Source organism: Cavia porcellus, unplaced genomic scaffold (assembly GCF_034190915.1).
Source record: "Cavia porcellus strain 051 isolate PalLab524CR breed Dunkin Hartley unplaced genomic scaffold, mCavPor4.1 scaffold_49, whole genome shotgun sequence".
Classification (NCBI taxonomy): Eukaryota; Metazoa; Chordata; class Mammalia; order Rodentia; family Caviidae; genus Cavia; species Cavia porcellus.
This window is the reverse complement of record NW_026947532.1, coordinates 2,702,899-2,726,063: the sequence shown is the minus strand read 5'-3', so window position 1 is coordinate 2,726,063 and position 23,165 is coordinate 2,702,899. Positions and strand designations below refer to the sequence as shown.

Below are 23,165 nucleotides of genomic sequence, written 5' to 3'. Positions count from 1 at the left end.
TACAAAGGGAGAGAAAGTGAGAAGAGGGACCAGAGAGCAGTCAGGACTGCAGAGAGTGTGCTGAGACCTCAGCCATCCTGGGGCCTGGCTGGAATGAGGGTAGGAGGGCACCCCTTGTGGGAAGGGGTAGACTTGGGAACTTTTGAAGGCTAAACTGATAGGCTAATGGGGAGCAGGACTGAGGATGTGGAGAAAGACCAACTTCTCTGGAGATCCTTCTGGGGACACAGAGGGAAAAACAGGACACAAGAGCCAAGAAAGATAGCTACCAACTTGCAGGGGCTCAGCGCTGAGGCTACAGTGGGGCAACCAGGGGAGGTGTTTACAGCAGGGCTGGATACTGTTTGGAGTTTGAAGGTCCACAATGAATGGAGGTCAGATGTGCCTGGGCTTTGTTTCATCCAGGCATGAGAAGTGCTCATCATGGTGATCACGAAGCAGGGATTGCGTCACACAGCTCTCTGCACACGGGTGGCTGCCGTGCGGCAGGGAGGAGGGTGCACTGGTGTTTGTAGGGTTGGTGGGGGAGGAGAGCGATAGCACGGTGGCCTCGGAATCAGAAGCGTGACTGCCTGACGGTCTCAGAGGTCAGCTACCTGGGTCATGGCCAGGCTTTGAGGGCCCATCGAGAAGATGGGGCCTGGGGTCTCTGTAGGTGAAAGGTGGGGTTGCCAGTGAGGTTTGTGTTGTCTTCAGGAATCAGCTCAGCCGGGAGGGCCCGGCCCTGCAGGGCAGTGAGTCCCAGAAGTCAGAGTACGGAAAGTACACAAAAGAGGAAAGCAAAAATACCTGAACTGAGCTCAGATTGAAGGGAAGAGAACTTGCCTCTCCAGAACAAGCGTCCCAATCCATGGTGTTCAATCCTTCTGGAATTCAAAGTCCTTCCTGAGGCGGTTATTGACTTGAAAATCATCAGGTCCCCTTTTAAGACCACCCACCCAGGTCTCACGGGAGCAGTCAGGACAGGTGGGTGTGAGCAGGGACAAGGGTCCCCAGGGGCTGCCTGCTGGGTCAGAGGCCAGCGCAGTGATAGGTGGCCTAGGTGGCCCCAGCCCTGTATAGTTGGAAGTCCTAGAGAGGAAGCCACAGTGAATGTGCTTTGTGAGCAGGTGGGGTGGGGACCCAGAGGACCCAACCTCAGCACAGGAAGAGCAGCTCCATGGACCAGGCTGGGCATGGGGTCCTGGCCCCAAAGGTCTGGGAGTCACTGACCCCAGGTGTCTCCTCTTCCTCTCCAGTGGTCCCTCACAGTGGCGGGTACACTGACATCCATGACCCTAGCTCGGGTGAATTTGTGCCAGGAATTCTGTTTCCGTCTCTTGCTGCCAAGGCTGGGAGCTGATAAAATCCCTTTCCCATGAAGTCTTTGAGTGAGGGAATCACCAGGGGGCTGTCAGTTTCCTGGGCTGCTCACCCCTCAGGTCCAGATGAGACCCAAGGGTTGTTGTGCCCTAAGGCCTGGTTTAGGCCAGTGGGCTTTGAGGTGCTTTCAGGCACAACTCTCCTGGGAGAAAATCTCCATGGTGCCCTGGGCATCCCACAAGAATGCAGTCCCAGGCTGGTGGGCTGCCCTGCCCCTGTGCATAAACACAAACCCCCGGAAAGAGGCTGTTTGTAGAGAGGACCCCATTTAGATCATCCTCTGAAAGATGGAATGAGGCCAAGGGGTGGCCTGTCTAGAGGGAGTCACCCCAGCATGGTCACAGAAAAGCCAAGATTCACCTGTGGACCATTCTCCTTTGCAGCTGGTACAGTGCCAGGCACTGCCAGTAGAGAGCACTGAGAGAAGGGGCTTCTGTAGATTCCAGGGTTTTCTTTCTTCTCTGGTTTGCAGTACTTGACTGGCAAGCAGGATGCCATCACTGTAAGCGCACCACCTGTGGGCAGCTTTGCAGAGATCTCCACAGGTCTCCCACCCACCGGCCCCGACCTCAGCAGACCTCGGCTGTCTCCGGGTCCCAGCCACATCTCCAGGGGGCTGACTCTTTTCCATGTCTCTTCCCCCACTGAATTCACCACTGTGGTCCTTGACCAGACCTTGTCCTGACTTCTCTTACTGCTATGTTCTTTAGAGTTCTCTTTGCCCTTGAGAAGGCTCTGCCCTGTTTTTGGTTAGCAATTCTTCATGTTAAACATTGCCTTTCAAATCTCTGGGTACTCTGGGTCTCCCAGCTCCCTGGCCTGTTGGATCCAGATTTCGTTGTCCGTCTTCTGGTGCTGGACCTTTGAGCCTTGCTCACTGTGGGGGCTCCTCCCCTGCCAGATGCCGTGAATTCCTAGAGACAGTGACGTCTTTCATAATAAACTAACCAGTCCTCAGCCTGCACTGCTAGCACCTCCTTTGTGATGAGCCCACCTGTGTCTGCTATCAGCGTGCTGTTCTCAGCCCAGGGCCAGTGACCAGACCTCAGGTGCAGCCTCACCCCGCAAACAGGGCTGAAATGATCCCCCAGCCACTTGGAAGCTTGCTCACGCTGTCTTCTCCCTTCCTGCCTGTTGAAAATGCAATGATGCTCTTGCCCAAATTTCTTTGGCCCTGAGGCTTCCCTGGAGGGTTATGTGCAGCGTGTAACCCGCCCCGGTTTCCAGGGCTCTTCCGGTGTGATGAAGATCTTCACCGCAGTCACCCTGTGTCTGACCCTCACCGACCCCTCAGGGCACATTCCTTTCTCCTGGTATGTTGCTGAAACAACCCTAGATTTTCTGCTGCTCTGGATCAGTCCAGAAGGTCGGTTTGCAGGCGGTCTCTGAAGACCTTCCTTTGAGCTGCTCCCAGCTTCTCACACCCACTTAGCAAATGCAGGAATGGGGAAAGATGCTCTTCAGCAATTTTTGACAATAGGGAAAAGAATGGAGCTGCATTCGTTTGTGCTTAGGAGACTGGACATCTAAACAGGACAGCGAGGGATTAGAGGACAAGGGCTTGAGTGAACAGTGACAAAGGGTTGGACAGTGTGAATGCAATTGGTTCCCTTGTGCCTGCTTTGGCAACAGGGGAAGTGAGGACTCTGTCCTTCCACACAGGCCAGCAGGTGGAGGCCCGAGCTTCTGAGGTTCAGATTCCAAATGAAAGGATTTCAGGCTCTTGGAGAGGCACTGCAGGCTGGATACATCATCCTAGCTGTAAGCTCTGTTTAGGAGATGCTCCAAGAAAGAGAGCTCAGCAAAGCAGGAGGCTTCGCGATCCTGAATGCCATTATGTTACACAGCTACAGTGAGAGTAGCAGGATTCTGGCACAGATCCAGATATATGGATCAATGGGACAGAATAGGAGATGCTGGAAAAAAACCCGGATACATTCAGTCACCTGATCTTTGACAAAGGGGCAAAAATATGTGCTGGAGGAAAGAGAACCCTTTGTCAAATAGTTCTGGGAAAACTGGCAATATACTTGCAAATGTTTGGAATTAGACCCATTTCTCTCACCCCACACTCCACTAAAATCAAAATGGTTCAAAGATCTGAGGTTAAGACAGAAACACTTAATCTACTGGAAGATCACACTGATAAAGCTCTTGAAGTCATAGGATAGACAAAGTCTTTCTGGACAGAATCCCAATTGCCCAAGAAGTGCCCAAGAAGTAACCAAGCGTCAACAAATGCTGTTACACAAGATTACAAAGCTTCTGGAGTTTTAAACTTTGATGAAGTGAAACTGGCCTTCATATACTTGTTTGCTGTGGTCTTTGTTTTAGTCACTTTTCTCATTGTCAGGACAAATATCTGTCACCCAAAACAGAAAGGAAGATTGGTTTATTTCATGGTTGCAGTTGACGGTTGGCTGGTTCCAATGCAGAATGACATGGTGCGGGTGCGGGGTGGAAGAAATCTGCTCATGGTGGCCGGGAAGTAGAGGAGAGGAACCAGAGGGGGACCTATGCCCTTCCAGGTCACCCTTCCAGTGTCCACCTCTAACCAAGCCCTACGTCCTAACAGCAAGTCAGATGCAGCACCTCCATATCCACAGAAATTGTGCAAAAATATTTAAACACAGGAAGAGATTCATCTTATTCTTTTAAAGCTACACATATTGTTTCCTGGAAATAAAGTCATTTGCTCAGTCATTGTTATTTTGGTGGATTTTTGTGGAGTATCCAAGATTTGTACGTAAAATGACTATTGGATAGATCCACTCCTGCGCCTGTGAGGCTGCTCCTGTTGGGAGGACTCCTTTGAGTTTAGCTGCTGAGTCCCAGGCTGAATGTTTTTTAAAAATATATTCTTGGCAACTGTGGCTTTTCAAAGAAACTTTGGAGTTTGTGATTGTGGATTCTTATGCAGTCAGAAGAAGTAATACAGAGATCACACGCACCCTTCTCCCTGTTTTCCCAGTGATGTTTCTCAAGAACATGGGCCAAAAATACCAACATGAGCCCCTCAGGTACCCTCCAGAGTCACACCCACTTTCCGCCTGCCACCCTGAAGCCCGGGCAGCTGTCAGCCCACTCTCTGTCGCTGCCAAGTCCTCCGATTCTCAAATACAGAATGTCTCTGTGTTCACTTGGATCTTTATCATCCTTGTGCAATTTCAGCACACAGTTCTGTGTAAGATTGGTGATCCCTGTGTGGAGGTCAATTTTTTTAAGCAACTAGGGATGACATTGTGTTTTTGATTTCACAGCTGAGTTTTAGAATGTAGACACACAATTGCTTTCTTCGAGCACTGATCTTTTTTTTTAAATTTTATTTAAGGAGGAAAAAAAAGCACAGAAAGGGTACAAGTTATACAGATTTACAGAAAAAATAAACAGTAGGAAATCACTAGTTAATGGATTACATTTTGTCATCTTAGAAATAATTGTTCAAGTTACAAAATTAAAGCTTATAAAGTGGACATTCCAACAATGAGACTGCAAACAGTTCTGTTCAATGATCCAACAAAACTCAGTAATATCATTATCTATCTTATACACTTAAAAATACATGCAGTTATATCATTTAGAGTACTTTCTTTTCCTCTCTTTTGTACAATGACAATTACACATTTTGGGTTTTGTTGCTCCCACAGTTCTTATTACTTTTTTGGAAGAGAGTAGAACCAAATGTGACATAACAGAACAGTCAGTCAAATCAAAAGGGTGGATGTAATAGATAATGTAAAAGCATAATACTAGATGATCAACAATGGTTACCATAATGCCTCTCGCTATCTCTAATAGAATTGCCTATATCATTAGTTATAATAAAATTTGAACAAAACAGTAAAGAACAAAACCAACAAAACCAAAACCTTGGAGACATTATAGGTCTTCAAAAGTAGATAATAGTCAACCAGAATGGGCGTCATAATGAATCCCACTATCTTCACAGCTGTTGCCTAAACTTTCCAACCTGGTACTATCAAACAAAACAGAATAGAGGAACATCAGTCAAAACAAGATGGTGAGAGCAATACAGGGCTTTAAATCAAGATAATGGAAAGTCAAAGTGGGTTACTATAATATATCCTGCTATTTTTAAATTTATTTTTCCCTTAATTAAAAGGATAAAAAAGTAAATAATAAAATGGAGATTGAGATAAAAGAGGGCATAACAGCAAATCAGCACAGATCAAAACATAACCACTTAAGCAAAATAGTGTTTCACCACAAGATTATCCTGACATAAAAGTAATTACCATATTGTCTCTTTCCTTGAGATCTTTGAGTATAACTTCGTATACTGTAGCATCAAATATATCAAAACAATGTAAAACCATTTAAGAGAATGACAGTATTACAAGGTATTTAGAACCAGTTAACAGAAAATGAACAATGGTTTCTGTATAATCTCCTTGTCTATAAAAGGTTTTGCTTATACTATCATATATAATAAAATCCAATAAGATACCACCTGTTTAGACCAATGGAGACAGAAGAACAAAAGCTTGATGAGACTTCAAAACAAGATGATACTAAATCAGTATTACCTCTTAAGACGTCATTTTCTCCAAAATAGCTGTTCCAATCATCCAATGTTGAGCTCTTTTTCTGTCCTTAGTTGTCAGTTTGTCTTCTTCATTTTGTTTTCTGCTCCATTCATTGTGGCCACTCTGCCGCTACTTCTGGATTTTTCGTATTTTTCTTTTTTAGAATATCTTGCAGTATTCTCTGTAGAGTTGAATTGGTGGTTGCATATTCCCCTAGTTCCTCTTTATCCTGGAAGCACCTTGTTTTTCCATCAATTTCCAGGGATAGTTGTGCAGGATATATCAATCTTGGCTGGAGATTATTATCTTTTAAAGCTTGAATTATTTCCCCCCACGCTCTTCGTGATTTGATGGTTTGTGCCGAGAAGTCTGCTGTAATTCTGATGGGTGTTCCCTTGTAAGTGATCTGTTTCTTGTCTCTGACGGCTTTTAGTATTCTGTTCTTGTATTGGATTTCTGGAGTTTTAATTATTATATGCCTGGGTGTTGCTCTGTATGGGTTGTAGGTGGCTGGGGTCCTGTATGCCTCATACATCTGAGTATCTTTTGCTAAATTAGGAAAATTCTCCTGGATTATTTCTGTGAGTAGCTTTTGTAGTTCATTTGTTTGTGTCCCTACTTCTTCTTTTATGTTCTTAATTCTTAAGTTATAGACCCTCTTATCATCTTCTAGTCTTTGTATTATTGCTGTTTGTTTCTTTGTTATTTTTAAGAAGTTTTTCATTTCATGCTCCCATATTACAAATCTGTCCTCCAGTTCAGATAATCTGTCCTTAGTTTCTTTCAAGCTGTTATGCCAGTTTTCGATAGACTTTTTAGTTTCCTGGTAGTCTCTTTGAACCTGCTTCACGTATTCTATGCTTTCTCTATTTTCTCCATTAAACAATTCTCCCCTCTTTTTCTGTTCTTCCATTCCACCATCTGTTTTTTCTTGGGCGGTGCTTAGCATTTCTCTAACTATTCTGCTTATGTCTAGCTTCAGGTCATTAATAACTTCATTCCTGAACTTGTCTATGAGGCTCTCGAGATAGCGCTTTATATCTATTGGTGCTGTGTCTGCTGTTGTCTCTTTCTCAGGATTGGGGGCCGAGGACCCTTTCTTATTGCTGCCTCTTCCCATATTCTTTGTTCCTTATATATGCAAGCATATATAGGAGGCCCAGCTTCCTTCCCTGTCAGCCACAGTCTGATTGAATTGCACTGGCTAGGTGTCCCCACCCACTGCAGCGCACCAGGAAGTTGCAGACCAGGCAGCCTATGTGGGGCCCGCCCCTCCAGGTCAATCTACATTCAGGCGCTGGGACCTGGGTTGTGCTAGCCTACTGAGTCTCAGCCAGCAGCGTCATGTGGGCTAGGCACTGCTCACCAATCCTGCTTGAGAGGGGGATATGTGACTGAAGTCACTACAGCGCCCTGTTCCGGCAAGTCTGCTGGGTCCCAGAATGTCCTCTGTTGGAGTCTCCTAGACCGTGGAAGAGTCCCAGTTTTCCCTCACTCACCGGAGGTGGATGCACGGCTCCCCGCCTGTCCCACTCTCAACTTCATTCAACGATTCCCGTTCTCAGAGCTTCTGTGCATCTCTCTCCCTGCCGAGTGGATGCAGACGCAGCCGCAGTGGCGAGAAACCCAAATCGCGGCTTCCAATGGTACAGGCTCCAGCTTCCATGGTGAGGCTTTATCTGTTCCTGTTATAGCACCAGGATTGCATTCCCAGTTGGTTTCTCTCAGCCCAGTTTCTTCTTGGGTCACTGGGGCATATCTCCTCTTACTTGTGATTCCTTACTCAGCACCTTTCCTGAATTCTAAGCTGGGTCTTTTAGAGAGCCTCCGTAGCTGCTGCTATCTGTCCGCCATGTTCTCCCAGAACTCGAGCACTGATCTTTTGTCTTGCTACCTTGCTGAACTCGTCAGTTCTGTTTTGGCTCAGGGCACTGGGAAAGGGAGGCTGGGGAGACCCAGGAGACTGGACACCTCAGACCAGGACTCTGCTGCTCAGGCGACCGGCTGGAGCAGATACTACCGCTGCTATGCCTGGGGAGCGCCTCAGTATCGGATAAGGTACTTTGAGCAATGATTTGCTTTAACCCCTCGGTAAACGAGCTTTGGGAGTGCTTGTGCCTGTGTTGCCAGCCACTGTCCTTGGCACTGTGGAAGAACCTTTTCCCTTGCACCTTTATCATAGTGTGTTTTGTGTTGTTGATGACAGCCATTCTGACTAGGGTGAGACGGAATCTCTGTGTAGTTTTTTTTTTTTTTTCTTTTTGTTTGAGACAGAATCTCACTATGTAATTCAGACCAGTCTTGAACTCACTGCCTAGTCCAGACTGGCCTTAGACTTGCAGTGAGCCTCCTGCATCAGCCTCCTGAGTGTTGGGATTATAGGCAGATGCCACCACACCTGGCTTTCTATGAGGCTTTGATTTGTATCTTGGTTACTTCCTTCTTGCTGAAACACAACACCAAAACGCCAAAAATTAAAGGAGAAGAGGTTTATTTATTTAGTTTTTGAGACTGGATTTTAATATGCAGTCCAGGGTGGCCTTGAACTCACTTTGTAGACCACGCTGCTCTCACACGTGCGGTGATCCTGCCGCTTCAGCCTCCCGAGTGCTGGGATCACAAGTGTGTGCCACTGCGCCTGATGGAGGAAAGGTGTATTTTGGCTCACGGTTTGTAGAGGTTTCAGTCCACAGTAGGTTGGTTCCAAGACAGGACAGCATGGCAGAGGGAGTTGGCAGAGGAGAAATAGTCCATGGCACAACAGTGGGGCAGAAGAGGGAAATCAGAAGAGGATGAAAGGAGACAGACCATTCTCTGCTACACCCTTAGGGGCTCACCACCTCCCGACACACGCCCGGCTATAAACATAAATCTATCCGTGGATGCGTTCCATGCCTCCATGACCCACCTATGGGCCCATGACATTTTGGGGGACATCTGGCTAGAAGCCATAGCAATTTGCATTTCCATAACGGGTAAACATATGAAGCATTTTTTGTGTGCTTATTGGTCACTCGCACTTTTCCTTTGAGAAATATCTTTACAATTCATCTGCCCATTTACTGAGAGAAGTACTATGTGATTTTGGGGGTTAAGTTTACTGAGTTTGAGGACTTCGGAGAACATGGTGGACAGATAGCAGCAGCTATGGAGGCTCTCTGAAAGACCCAGCTTAGAATTCAGGAAAGGTGCGGAGTAAGGAATCATAAGCAAGAGGAGATATGCCCTGCTGACCCAAGAATGAACTGGGCTGACCCAAGAAATCAACTGGGAACGCAATCCTGGTGCTATAACAGGAACAGAAAAGCCTCAGTGTGGAAGCTGGAGCCCATGCCATTGGAAGCACAATTTGGGTTTCCCATCACCGCTGCTGCGTCTGCATCAGCTCGGCAGGGAGAGAGACGCTCGAAAGCTCTGAGAATGGGAATCGGTGAACGGAGTCGAAAGCAGGATGGGCAGGGAGCTGTGCATCGACCTGCTGTGAGTGAGTGAAACTGGGACTCTTCCAAGATCTAGGAGACTCCAACAGAGGACATTCTGGGACCCAGCAGACTTGCCGGAACAGGGCGCTGTAGTGACTTCAGTCACATATCCCCCTCTTAAGCAGGATTGGTGAGCAGTGCCTAGCCTACGTGATGCTGCTGGCTGAGACCCAGTAGGCTAGCACAACCCAGGTCCCAGCGCCTGAAGGTAGATTGACCTGGAGGGGCGGGCCCTGCATAGGCTGCCTGGTCTGCAACTTCCTGGTGTGCTGTGGTGGGCGGGAACACCTAGCCAGTGCAATTCAGTCAGACTGTGGCCGACAGGGAAGGAAGCTGGGCCTCCTATATATTCTTGCATATATAAGGAACAAAGAATATGGGAAGAGGGAGCAACAAGAAAGGTGCCTCAGCCCCCAATCCTGAGAAAGAGGCAATAGCAGACACAGCACTAATAGATATAAAGCGTTATCTCCAGAGCCTGATAGACAAGTTCAGGAATGAAGTTATTAATGACCTGAAGCTAGACATAAGCAGAATAGTTAGAGAAATGCTAAGCACCGCCCAAGAAAAAACAGACAGTGGAATGGAAGAACAGAAAAAGAGGGGAGAATTGTTTGATGGAGAAAATAGAGAAAGAATAGAATACATGAAGCAGGTTCAAAGAGATTACCAGGAAACTAAAAACTCTGTTGAAAACTGGCATAACAGCTTGAAAGAAACTAAGGACAGATTATCTGAACTGGAGGGCAGATTTGTAATATGGGAGCATGAAATGAAAAATTTCTTAAAAATAACAAAGAAACAATCAGCAATAATACAAAGACTAGAAGATGATAAGAGGATCTATAACTTAAGAATTAAGAACATAAAAGAAGAAGTAGGGACACAAACAAATGAACTACAAAAGCTACTCACAGAAATAATCCAGGAGAATTTTCCTAATTTAGCAAAAGGCAAAGATACTCAGTTGTATGAAACATACAGGACCCCAGCCACCTACAACCCAAACAGAGCTACACCCAGGCATATAATAATCAAAATTCCAGAAATCCAACACAAGAACAGAATATTAAAAGCCATCAGAGACAAGAAACAGATCACTTACAAGGGAACACCCAACAGAATTACAGCAGACTTCTCGGCACAAACCATCAAATCACGAAGAGCGTGGGGGGAAATAATTCAAGCTTTGAAAGATAATAACCTCCAGCCAAGATTGATATATCCTGCACAACTATCCCTGAAAATTGATGGAAAAACGAGGTGCTTCCAGGATAAAGAGGAACTAGGGAAATATGCAACCACCAATTCAACTCTACAGAGAGTACTGCAGGATATTCTAAAAAAGAAAAATACGAAGAATCCAGAAATAGTGGCAGAGAGGCCACAATGAATGGAGCAGAAAACAAAATGAAGAAGACAAATTGACAACTAATGACAGAAAAAGAGCTCCACAGAAATGAGGCAGAGAAGATTGGATGATAGGAGAAGCTATTTTGGAGAAAATGATGTCATAATAGGTAATGCTGATTTAGTATCATCTTGTTTTGAAGTCTCATCAAGCTTTTGTTCTTTTGTCCCCATTAGTCTAAACAGGTTATATCTTAGTGGATTTTATTATATGTGATAGTATAAACAAAAACTTTTATAGACAAGGAGATTATACAGAAACCATTGTTCATTTTCTGTTAGTTGATTCTGAATACCCTGTCATTCTCTTAAATGGTTTTACATGGTTTTGATATATTGGATGCTACAGTGTACGAAGTTATACTCAAAGATTTCAAGGAAAGAGACAATATGGTAACTACTTTTATGTCAGGATTATCTTGTGGTGAAACACTATTCTGCTTAAATGGTTATGTTTTGATCTGCGCTGTTTTGCTTTTACGCCCCCTTTTATCTCAATCTCCATTTTACTATTTTTATCCTTTTAATTAAGGGAAAAATAAATAAAAAAATAGCAGGATATATTATAGTAACGCACTTTGACTTTCCATTATCTTGATTTAAAGCCCTGTATTGCTTTCACCATCTTGTTTTGACTGATGTTCCTCTATTCTGTTTTGCTTGATAGTACCAGGTTCAAAAGTTTAGGCAACAGCTGTGATAGTGGGATTCATTATGATGCCCATTCTGGTTGACTGTTATCCACTTTTGAAGACCTGTAATGTCTCCAATGTTTTGGTTTTGTTGGTTTCATTCTTTACTGTTTTGTTCAATTTTATTATAACTGATGATATAAACAATTCTATTAGCGATAGCGGGAGGCATTATGGTAACCATTGTTGATCACTTTGTATTATGCTTTTACATTATCTATAATGTCCACCCTTTTGATTTGACTGACTCTGTTCTGTTATGTCACATTTGGTTTTCCTCTCTTCCAAAAAAGTAATAAGAACTGTGGGAGCAACAAAACCCAAAATGTGTAATTGTCATTGTACAAAAGAGAGGAAAAGAAAGTACTCTAAATGATATAACTGCATGTATATTTAAGTGTATAAGATAGATAATGATATTACTGAGTTTTGTTGGACATTGAACAGAACTGTTTGCAGTCTCACTGTTGGAATGTCCACTTTATAAGCTTTAATTTTGTAACTTGAACAACTATTTCTAAGATGACAATATGTAATCCATTAACTAGTGATTTCCTACTGTTTATTTTTTTCTGTAAATCTGTATAACTTGTACCCTTTTCTGCTTTTTTTCTTTTTCTCCTTAAATAAAATAAAAAAATGTAAAAAAAAGTTTACTGAGTTCTTTATGTATCTCGAATATCAATCATCTGGCAGATGAGCAGCTGGTGAAGATAGTCTCCCATTCTGCAGGTTGTCTCTGTACTCTTCAGCTGTTTCTTTTGCTGTGCAAAACCTTTTTAATTTGATGTAGTCCTGTGTGTTGATTTTTACTATTATTTCTTGTGCTATCGGAATCCTACTCGGGAAGTCTTTGCCTGTACTTGTGGCTTCAAGTGTTTTCCCTATATTTTCTTTAGCAGTTTCAAGCTTTCAGGCCCTGTATGTAGGACTTTGATCCATTTGGATTTGATTTTTGTGCAGGGTGAGAATTGAGATCTGATCCCAGTCTTCTCCATGTAGATGTCCAGTTTGCCCAGCACTGTTGGTTTAAAGGGCTGTCTTTTCTCCAATGTATGTTTCTGGGTCCTTTATCAAGAATCAGAGGGCTGGTCAGTGCAGAGGAGGGCAGCCCCTGGCAGCCTCTCTGTTGTCATGGGAACCTAGGGGGACACTGTGGAGGGAGTGACCCCACCCATCAGCATCTCCTCTGCTGCAATCCAGGTGGGGAAGGTCCTTGGAGGGGGCCCATTCTCCTACTGCCACAATGGAGGCGAACTTCTCGGGAAAGCCCAGGGACCAGAGGGTATGTCAGTGACACAAGCGGGTCCCCACAGAGCAGACAGGGTGGCCAGGTGAGACGGAGTGGCATGGAAGTCCAAACCAATAGTGACAGGAACCAACAAGTGACTGAGGCCTCTGGGGGCTGGCAACCAGCTCGCGGTGAACCCAGGACTCGGGTCTGGTGACAGGCACAAACCAAGCATTCGCCTGCATGTGTCCTGCGTGTCCGTGCACCTGAGTGCAGAGCCCGGTTGCTTCACGCACCGTTGGCGTCAGTGTGAGCTCTGGAAGTTTCCGGGGTGGAGGTCGGGGTGGGGTGGGGGGGTGGCAGAACCACAAGAGGATGACTAAAATCAAGGTAGAGACCGGAAGCTGGGTGGGGCAGAGCCTTCCTTCCTCCCGTGGGAGGAAGACGCTGCTCAGCCCCGCAGTGCGTCCACCTGTACACCCGCCACCGCGCGCCCCTTTGCTGGGGCAGCTCCTTCTTAGGCCCCGCGCTCTGGGGCTGGACGCCGGCTCCCCTCCAGCACCCTGTGCCCTCGGGGCGCTCCTGGCTCTGCACCTGCAACGGTCAGTGGCTGGCTCTGTGCGGGCCCCCAGCGGCTCTCTTCTCACGGGCTGTGTCCCTGCCCCTCTTCCCGTCCGGCAGTGTCCTCTTTGATGGAGCCTTTTTCTTCCTTCAGCACCCTGTAGTTTTCATTTAGAGCTCTTTCATCACCCTGGTTAGGTGGATTCCTGGGTATGTTATTGCTTCTTGGAGTAACTGAATTGTTTTTCCTTTTTCTTTCTCGGCTGGTTATTTGTTGGTGAATCGAAAAACTGTTGATTGTTCCATGCTGATGTTGAGTCCAATCCTTTTTGCTGTCGGGGAGTTGACAGAAAAGTCCCCTGGCTTACCCCAGATGCTGTCACACTGCCCTCCTGGCCTGGACTATTGCTATGTCCTTCCAGCTGGTTTATTTGACTCTGTGCCCCGATCTGCCTCAGGGTGACCCTGACCCTGTCAAAGCCTTCTGGGGCTTTCCATTGCTCTCAGAATAAAAACGAAAGCCCCCGCACTGCCCACCTCCCACCACACTCGGTCCTGCCCAGCATTTGTCCAGACTGTCCCATCTCATCAGCTCCAGGCCCTTTGCCTTCCAGTCGGACCCTGGCACACGCCAGGGCTGCCCTGGGTGTCCCTCCCTCCTGCGCTTCTCTGCTGCCTGGATTGTTCACAGATCATCTCTCCCACTCCCCTCAGTCCCAGGCTCTGATGTCACCTTGGCGAGGCTGGCTCCAGCCACTCCATTTAAAACACAAACGCCTCCTCCCATGGTACTGCCTGCCTTTTCTGTTTGCTCTTTCTCCATTGTACTCATGACATTAAAATAATATGTAATTAAATAAACCAGCATCTAAGCCAGAGCTAGAACACGAGGACAAATGATCAACTTTATTATCATGAACAATGAAAAATACTATTGTAAAGAGAATAGTTGTGGTTTGATGGGAAAAAAGCTGAGGAAGAAATTGGGTGTTCCCGTCTACAAGTTTGGCTGCAGATCTGAAGGGAACATGTGTTGTGTAATTGAATGAATTTTGGAGCATTTCTTGAATTTCCCAGGGTCAGACCTGGGCAGGGCCAGGGCGGAGGTAAACAGGTAGGGAAAGGCAGGCCGGGCCAGGCAGCAGGAGACATTTCTTCCTTCCCACACACAGGGGACCAGTGACCAGGAAGCCTCCAGGACTGACTGACTGGGAGTCCCCTTGGGTGGTCCTGCTGTAGTGTTTGAAACTTGATAAGTTGAGACATTTAACCCAGAGACTCAGCAGGGAGCCAGGATCCTCACTGTGTGAATATCCCCATTCTGTGCAGTAGGCAGCACAGAGACTTCGTGAGTGCTACATCTGCCCTTCAGGGTGAGGAAGTGGCCTGCTTTCAACAGAAGGGAGAAGAGAACTTTTTCCTTCCCTTCTGCTCTTGCTGCTGTCTTGAAGTGTTGTCACGGGGCCGTGCCACCCTGCCTTGGAGCCAGCTGATTATGGCCTGAAACCTCCACAAACCCATCCTTTCTTCATGTTTGGTGTCGAGTGTTTTGTCCTGGCAACAAGAGAAAAGTAACCAAGACCCCCACTTACCGTTCGTGGAGCTCACTGAGTTCAGTATGCAAGGGTCTCCGGTGTCCCCTACCTGTGCCACTGTACGTGGAACAGCAGGAGGAAGAAAAGAAAGAGCCAGAAGCATCCTGGAACTGGGAAGGAAGGTTCGTCTTCCAAAACCTTTCAGAACAGGCTTAGATGTTGCCAGGTATAAAAAAAGAAATACCTACTGAGTCCAGTAATACTATCATGGAGCAGACAGTGAAAGGTGTGTTGAGATGGAGACAAGAAATTCACCACAGGCACCATAACCTTTTGTTTTGTACCAGGGATCGAACTCATGACCTCACACTTGCCAGGCAGGCACTTAAACCACTGAGCTAAATCCCCAGCACAGGTACTATAATTCACTCATCTGCTTTGTTTGTGCTTGTCCCTTCCCCAAGGAATGCAGTGCATTTGATGCATTCTTTGCACCTGGATGCATGCGTGTAATAGAAAATGTACAAAAACCATTGAGCACATGAATGCATTTATCTGTTTAAAGCCGCAGGTATTATGTCATCCCATGGACACAGAACATTTTGTCAAGTCATTGTTATTTGGATGGTAGCTGACTTGCTGTTGGGAGGTGAGGTCTGGTCATCGGGAAGCAGGGTCAGAGGCGGCTAGATCTTTGGGAACTCAAGTAGAGGATTCACTGTCCTCTCAGCAGGAAGTGAGAACAAGGCCTCTGGCAGTGCGGGCCAGTGTTGGGTGTCTGTAGCCAGTGAAGGAGTGTTGCTAACAGTGATCACCTGACTGGCAGATGGGCCCCCGCTGGCTTCGTCGGCGCAAGGAGGAACCTTCCATGGTGTCCGAGTCAGGCTAAGTCACTCTTTCAAAAGCTGAATGAACAATCTCCTGTGAGACATGCCTTGAAAGCAGGAGTCGTGAATTTTCACTGCATCGGGACAGCAGGAGGAAGAAAAGAATCAGAAGCACCCTGAAACTGGGAAGGAAGGTTTGTCTTCCAATGGAACGTATTATTTGGTTTTGTGTGAAACTGTGTCCCCTAAAGAGTTGCCCAGAAGCTTTGCACTCAGAATCTGATGACCAGCGTGGTCAGGAGCTGGCTACTGTGTCTAGACCTTACTCCTTTATTGAATTTGATATCTTTGTTCAGAAAACCAAGAAGCTCTACACTGATGCTTGTACCCAGAGAAACTTAGGTTCCCTCAACCCCGAATTGCAAAATGTGCAGAGTCATGGTAGCTGGTACTGAAGGAGCGTTGCATCGGGGAGACGCACTCGTAGCACTGGACTCAAAGGTTAAAATCTGTGCAGCCTGTCCGGGACACAGCTGGGATGTGAAGTACTTGAGTATTATGGCACTGACGCCAGACCTGCAGCTGTTGCTGTGTTTTTCATCCTGTTCAAAATTGTGTGTGCGATTCTGGTGGCTGTGAAATAGTAAATACGGTCACTGGTAGGGGAGAGCCTAGAACGCAGTGGATGTATGTTTTCTGGAAGCTAAACTCACAGGTGGAACTTTTGTCTCTAAAAACCTTGCAGGAAAAGACACATCCTGAAAATGAAACACCACCCATCATTAAATGAAGCTTACCCCTATGTGGAAATTCTCTTTTAGGGGCAGAGGCTTTCTTGGGATGCAAAGTCATATGTGCTCAGGATAATAGACTAGTTTTTTCCCCTCCTAGTAAGATTTTAAAACATCACTGGCTGGGGGCGTTCTGATCCTCTCATAGAGCCATCGGTGAGACAAAAGGTGGCCACCCTGAGCTCGCAGCACCCTGAAACTCCTTCCCAGTTGGCAGCCCTTCGGGAGGTTTTGAAGTGTAAGCAGCATTTCTTCCCCTTTGTCGGTGACATTTGTGATTTTCAGTAATCTGAGCTTTTGATGGCCTTCCAAACCGGACTCCAGGCGCGCGCGAGTTAATTGCTATGCTGTGCAGATCCCGTCTGTTGGGCCCTGATGAAGGTGCGTCTTTCTGGTTTTCTATTTATGACATTTTGCTTGTTGCCTTGTTGCTTTAGAGTTCAATGAATTACAGGAAGATGCCTTGAAATTACGTAGCATTCCTTGATTGAGAAACTGAAGTTTTCTTTCTCTGATTTACATTTAGAACAAAAAGACTCAGATGAGCTTGAGACATGATTAAATTTATTTTGCAGCATTTGGTTTATATTAATAGAAAAGCAACATAGGGGAGTGTGGCCAGAGTCCCTCGGCGTGGTAAGAAGAAAGGCCCAGCTCGGCGTTCATCCCCCAGTTCACTGTGTTCTCTGCTCTTCGTTTGTCCCCGCTCTTCACTTTCCTCCTGCCACAGGTTGGTGACCTTTAAAACATTCCCCTTTGCCCACGAGTTTCATGTCCCATCCTCTCTGGAACCTCTCAGCTTTTCAAGTGGAAATGTTCAGCGATATAGTTATTTAAATTTAAAATGTCAAGATCACCTACTCAAACTCCCAGCTACACTTACCTGAGAAGTCTCTGAGAGTGCTTCCATCCCATTTCAGTTTATATAATTCTCTGAGAATGCTCTAAAGCTCAGTAAGTCATTCACAGTACTTTCTGCTAACTCATAAAAGTAGCTATAGATATTTTCCTTTTTCACGCGGGGATAATGGGGTTCCCTTTCACCTTCCAAGGTGGAGTTTTTTAAATGAAGAGAATAGTTCCTGTGAATGTTATTGCAAGGTTCTATCACACATACAAGCTGTAAGCTCTGCACATGCCGCAAATATTTCTTTAAATTTTATAAATAAGATAATCCCTTTTCTTATTTCTGAACATCTTTGAAAAAATAACTAAGGGACAAGTTTGTGACCTAAAGTAATCATCAGAGTTACTGCCCTGAGTCCTGGTAGGGAAAAATAGTCTTACCTCCTTATAATGAGGCAAGTGGAAATGCTTATTTTATTCTGTATAATTTACAAAACTAGAATAAGTTTTTTCTTTCTATTATAGACCTGAAATTTGCTCATCGGAGTTTTGTGCATGAAATCAGAGTTTTCTTTTTATGGAGAAAAAGTGCTTTTAAGCCGTAAAAGGTTTATTCCTTATATAACAATGTGGGCAGTAAATGTTTGATAGGCTGAGAATCTGAATAGTGGTACCATAGCATTCGGTGCTTTTCTAGGAGTGAGGGCGGTAGCTCAGTGTTGCTGCAGCCTGACAGTCAGGAGTAAAATAAACATCTCTAGAATATTAAAGAAAAAAACAAAGAGAAACTAGAAGAGGTGGGTCCCCATCAACTCCTCCTTTGTGGATGTGTGGCCGGCTGCCGTGACGTGGGCAGATTTCCACCTCTGTGCCCCTCTGCCACACTGTTTCGTTTTTTGGAGCTGGCTAACCATGGACTGAAACCTCCCAAAACATGAGCCAGAAGACATCTATTCTCCTTTAAGTTGTGGCAGTTGGGTAAAGTGTCCAGGGACGAGGAAAGTGGCGAAGACGTGAGCCCTGTCAGGAATGGAGTGGGAACAAAGGAGGAGAAAGAAGGCAAGTTTTTAGGGAGGAAATCTGTGAATCCGTCAGTGAGCCAGGAACGGTCTATGATGGTTGTAATTGGGCCAGGAGGGTCAGTCATCAACACCTGCTACCTCAGTCTGCCTCTTACTGACCTACTCATGCTGGAGTTTGTTCTGCAGCTCAGGCTTCAGGGTGGTGGTGGCCACAACCTACAAAATGACTTAAATAGATGATTAGTGGAACAAGCTGCAGTCCCCTCTGTGAAGCTCATCTCCAAGCTTTATTTGCATTCATCTTAAGTCTCCTCTTAATCTTGGATGCCTCTCCATCCTGAGTAGCCGTGCTCTGGGTTGGTGCTCGTAATGGTTTAGACCAAGAATACCCTCCCCCCCAATCCTCATGCACTCATGGGCAGGGCTTTTGGAAGCTATTGAATTATGGGAATGACGTGGCTGACTTGATGTGAGAAGGTGGGTCTGGTTGGAAGAGGCAGATCCCTGGAGGGCTGACCTGGAAGGGCACGCCTCCCTCCCTGGCCTCTGCTGACCTCTTCTTCCCCCGTTACCTCCCCAGGGTCTCCTGCTCCCCTGGTCTGTATCATGGCGATTCAGTGTGTGTGCACCTTCGTGTGAGTGCAGTTCTGGGGGAACCTCGTAAAGCAGAGAGAAAGGGCTCCCCTGGGAGAGTTGAGCAGGGATCTCCAGGGTCACAGAGCCTTCACTTCTAAACCTGACCCAGGGGAAATCTGAGCCTGGCACTGGACGCTGAGGTCCTCCTTTCAGAATCCTGTGGCTTGCCTAAGGTCCGCATATGGATGAAGCTCTTCAGACACTTTCTTTCTCTGAAGACCTGTGAGCCAAAGACAAAACCATGAACAGATGCACCATGCAACAATACACTAACAATCAAAACACAACCCCAGCTTACACCCACCACCCACCGGTGTGCACGGCCAGTCAACACCATTTCAACATCTCCGGAGCCCTAGAGCCATGGGGAATAGCAATCGGGACAGTTTTTAGTTGCATGGCTATTGCCGTAGCCCTCCAAGTGCTGAAGAGATCAAGCGGTGAAGTCTTCATTGCCAAAGTTAAGACGGCTGTGAAGTTGAGGGCCTCTGTGTGCGAACCTTGGGTCGCTGGGGAATTGTTATCTTGGAGCCGGGCCTCCAAGGGGATAGAGTGAAGAGGTAAGCGAGTAACATGAGCCCTAAAGAGAGTGCAGAAGGCCTTAGGGTACAGAAAGAAGCAGGTAATGGGGAGGCCTGGTGTAGGAGGTGGTGACATTAAACTGATCTTGAGCTGTAGAATAGTGTCCCCATGACTGGAAGCTCTAGGATTGGGGCACCCAGGCAGGAGGACAGTGAGGGTGGGCTCCCGGGGCAGCTAGAGCTTGACTTGGGAACAGATGGGCAGCTGAGGTTCAGGACCTTGGTCCTCTCCTCCGCAGAGGGAAGTAAGTAAGCATCCACCCAGAGAACTGACCTGCAGGCAGCTGCAGGACAGAGTGAAGAGGGAACGCGAGAAAGCCAAGGCCTCCCTTCCTGGTTGGCACACAGACACTCATTCCTAATCCTGCAAGTGGCCGACACAACTCCCTAGGGCACACTGGCCTGTGAACAGCACCCTTGTGTGTACGCAAGCATGGGTGGTGTTGTGTGTTTTTCCATCTCTGGGTGAACTTCAGTCTTGATTAATCAGATCCCAACAATAACAACAGTCCACTTTCCCGATACAGGTATCATTGTCTACCACAAGGGGCGGGAGGGATGTGGTCATTGTCAAGTGCTCTAAGCCACTGGGAATTATGAGCATAAAGGCCATCATCCCGTGAGGAGCTGCCTCAGCCTGTCCAGGTTACTCCCCTGCACACACAGCCTCGGCTGTGAGCACAGAGTCTGGAGATGAAGACCCCACTGCAGGCCATCTTGCTGCTCAGTCTGGTGGCCTCCCTGCAGGCCCAGGATGCTGAGCCAGAGGAGGACACTGTGAGCCTGGAGTGGGGGATCAGTGGGAGGTGGGGAGAAGAAGGGCCACTGGGCCTAGAGACCATTTCCAAAAGGTGGCACTCCTGGCTTAGAGCGGCCAGACAGGGGGGATTTGTGCTGCCAGCAGACGTGGCCGCTCCAGTGTGGGCCGGGCTGAGATGGGGAGCAGGTCTGGGTCAGGCATCCTGATTCAATCACACTAAGATCCAGAAGGCTCTGCAGGATCAGGTTCGCAGGGGTGAGGAGCCACCTGGGCCTGGTGCCTTGTCCTCAGAAGCAGCATGTTCCCAGGAGGGGGGACATACTCTGCTCTCACTGAAAGCTGGGAGTCCTGAGTGCTGGGCTTGCTCTACTGAGGACAGGCATGGGTGTGGGGTGGGGTATGGGACCCGCCTGTCCCTGGGGGCTGGTGTGAGGGCTGGACAGTGATGGGCTCACGGTTCAGTCTTCCCCAGTTTGAAGGGACCTGGTTCATGAAGGCCTTAGCAGCCAATAAGCAGATGCCAGAGACAATGAAGCCCAAGAAGTCCTTCCCCATGACGGTGACAGCGCTGGGTGATGGCAACTATGAGGTCCAGCTTTCCTTCTTGTGAGTATTGCTCACCTCGGGTCCCCTAAATCTACTTCTCCTCTGTCCCGCATCACATTTTGGGTAACGATGGCAAAATGTCCCCTGACCTTGAGGGGGCACAGTTCTAGGCAGTGTCCTATGATCCGATGGGATGGAGTAGAATTTTTAGTGTCACCTGGTCAGAACCCATGGTTGTGGGGAGTTGAGCTGGGCTCAGCTGTGGCTGGGGGTAGAGCAGCCCACAGGCCTCCTGTTTTCCAGCTTTAAGAATAAATGCCAAGAGAAGACAATCGAAATACAGAGAACCAAGGATCCGAAAAAATTCAAAACCTGTGAGTCCAGCCCCCTGCCGTGGTGCCCAGGCTGCTGGGGAGGGAGGGACTCTTTCTCTGTCCGCCTCCCTGCAGGAGCCAGCTTCGCCCTTCCCAGAAGCCTTGAGGCCCTTATTCCGCACACCAGGTATTATTGGTCCATCTACGGCACAGGTTGACCTCAGCCCTCCCTGCTGTGGACACATGGGGAAACTGAGGGCTGAGGGTCTGAGCTGCAGGACAGGACAGCTGCTCAGCTCTGGCCCAGTCATGGCCTACCTGGCTAGGTCTCCCCGGTGGCCCCTGAAGCACTGTAGACTGTTCCTTTTGGTCTCAAGAGTGTTTTCTGGAAAGAAGACACGAAAGGGCTGTTTTCCCATTTATCCACAGCACAGAACATGATCGTGACTATGGAGGAGATGTCTGTGAAAGACCACCTCATCTTCTACGTTGAACACCAGATGTTCGGGATGACCGTGCGGATTGCAAAGCTCATGGGTGAGGGGCCCTTCCCATCTCCTGCCCCTGCTTCCTGTCTCAGATTTTAGGGCCTTGTCCTGGCACTGAAGGACAGAGACGTTCCCTGGGTTGGGTGCTGGGCACTGGACAAGGCGTGCTGCTCTGGTAGAGTGTGAGCTCTGGCGTGCGTAGGGGCTCAGCAGGGCAAGGGCCATCAGGGACAGGCAGGACCTCAGACACTGACCATGCTGACAGGGACTCCTGCTTCCTGCTGCCGCCGAGCTCTGCTTCCTGGGGTCTCTGGCATGAACAGGGCCACCTCATCCATTCTCAGGGTGAAGCCCCTGGTGCTGGGTGGTGGCTCTGTCCTCAGAGTCATTAGCTCCCTGCAGAGCTGAGCTGGGTCCCCTCCTCTACTCCCCGGCCCCTCCCCCACAGCGAGGAGCCCGGAGGAAAACCCACAGGCCCTGCAGGAATTCAAGAAGTTCATGAAAAGCAAGAGACTCCCCGTGGAGTACATGGTGGTCCCCCAGCAAAGCAGTGAGTTCAGGGCCCCTCCTGTACCCTTGCTGGTGTTCCCTCTGTATCCTCCAGGGTCTCCCTGGGTCCTGTACCTCTTCTCTGTCCCTCCCTGGGACACAAGGGCTCTGGTTGGGTCTTGATCATGGTATTGCTGTGGGTGAGTTAGGGTTTGGGCCCTTTTCCAGGACCTCCTCTCATTCCTTGACTTTTCTTGGTACCCACAGAGAAATGTGTCTCCTAGAATGACTTGGGTAAGTGACTCTCTGGGAGAACACTGAAAAGGCCCAGAGTCCTGGGTTCCTGGAATTTGAGGACCCATCTGCTCCAGTCCCACTCTTGTCCCAAAAAGACAGGAGCGACCCTGCCTGGGCCAAGCAGGAAGGGTTGTCCCAGGAGCTGGTCTGAGTGTAAATCCTAGGATCTTCATTGGTCACCACCATCGTCCTCCTCCCCACTCCCTGGTCTCCCTTGGCCCTGCCTCCCATCCCACATACCCACCAAGGATGCGCAGAGGCTGCGTGATCATAGAGAGGCCACGATTAGTCTGCACAGCTGCCTAGGTGGGACTGCCCAGCAGCCTGGCATCTCCCCATCCTGGGGCTCCTCTCTCAGGTCCTCTTGCCATCACAGCTACCAACCAGGTCTGCATGTCCTGAGCCCCCACTGCAGCCAGCCGGCACAGAGCTGGAATGCCGATGGACTACTTGCCTCTTCCGCTGCAGCCTCCCAGCCCTCCCTTAGCTCTGTCTGACTCTAAATAAAGAACTTCAGCAATCACTTTGGGCTCAGCCTGTCCACTTGGTTAGCAGGGGGAATCATGGAGAGAGAGGGGAGACCTTGGTCCTAGCAGTGTCCAGAACTCAGCACGCAAACATTGCCTAGAACTGTAGGATTGAATGATGACCATTGCCCCATGTGGATATAGATGAGGCTGGGACTGAGGTGGGAGCATATGGGAGGCCACTGGAGAGGGCAGGGTATGGGAGCCGTCTGTATCAGGAC

The 23,165-nt window shown here is 47.8% G+C and overlaps 1 protein-coding gene across 8 annotated transcripts in view; it reads left to right on the top strand.

Moving 5' to 3' along the window:
• LOC101787584 (late lactation protein B-like) overlaps nt 1-22,940 on the top strand; it is a 67,876-nt gene extending 44,936 nt beyond the window's left edge. For 4 of the 8 annotated variants that reach the window (XM_013153416.3, XM_013153415.3, XM_013153414.3 and 1 more), the window contains 6 exons: nt 20,756-20,889; nt 21,133-21,203; nt 21,573-21,680; nt 22,080-22,181; nt 22,388-22,414; nt 22,776-22,940. In XM_013153416.3, the coding sequence (XP_013008870.1) occupies nt 20,774-20,889; nt 21,133-21,203; nt 21,573-21,680; nt 22,080-22,181; nt 22,388-22,404 (414 nt within the window). In that variant the 5' untranslated portion in view covers nt 20,756-20,773 and the 3' untranslated portion in view covers nt 22,405-22,414; nt 22,776-22,940. Of the gene's footprint in view, nt 1-16,748; nt 16,820-17,013; nt 17,169-17,573; nt 20,301-20,755; nt 20,890-21,116; nt 21,204-21,572; nt 21,681-22,079; nt 22,182-22,387; nt 22,415-22,775 lie in introns of those variants that run through there. The other 4 variants (XM_063244131.1, XM_063244129.1, XM_063244128.1 and 1 more) reach the window with 4 other exon arrangements.
• Nucleotides 22,941-23,165: the final 225 nt, after the last annotated feature.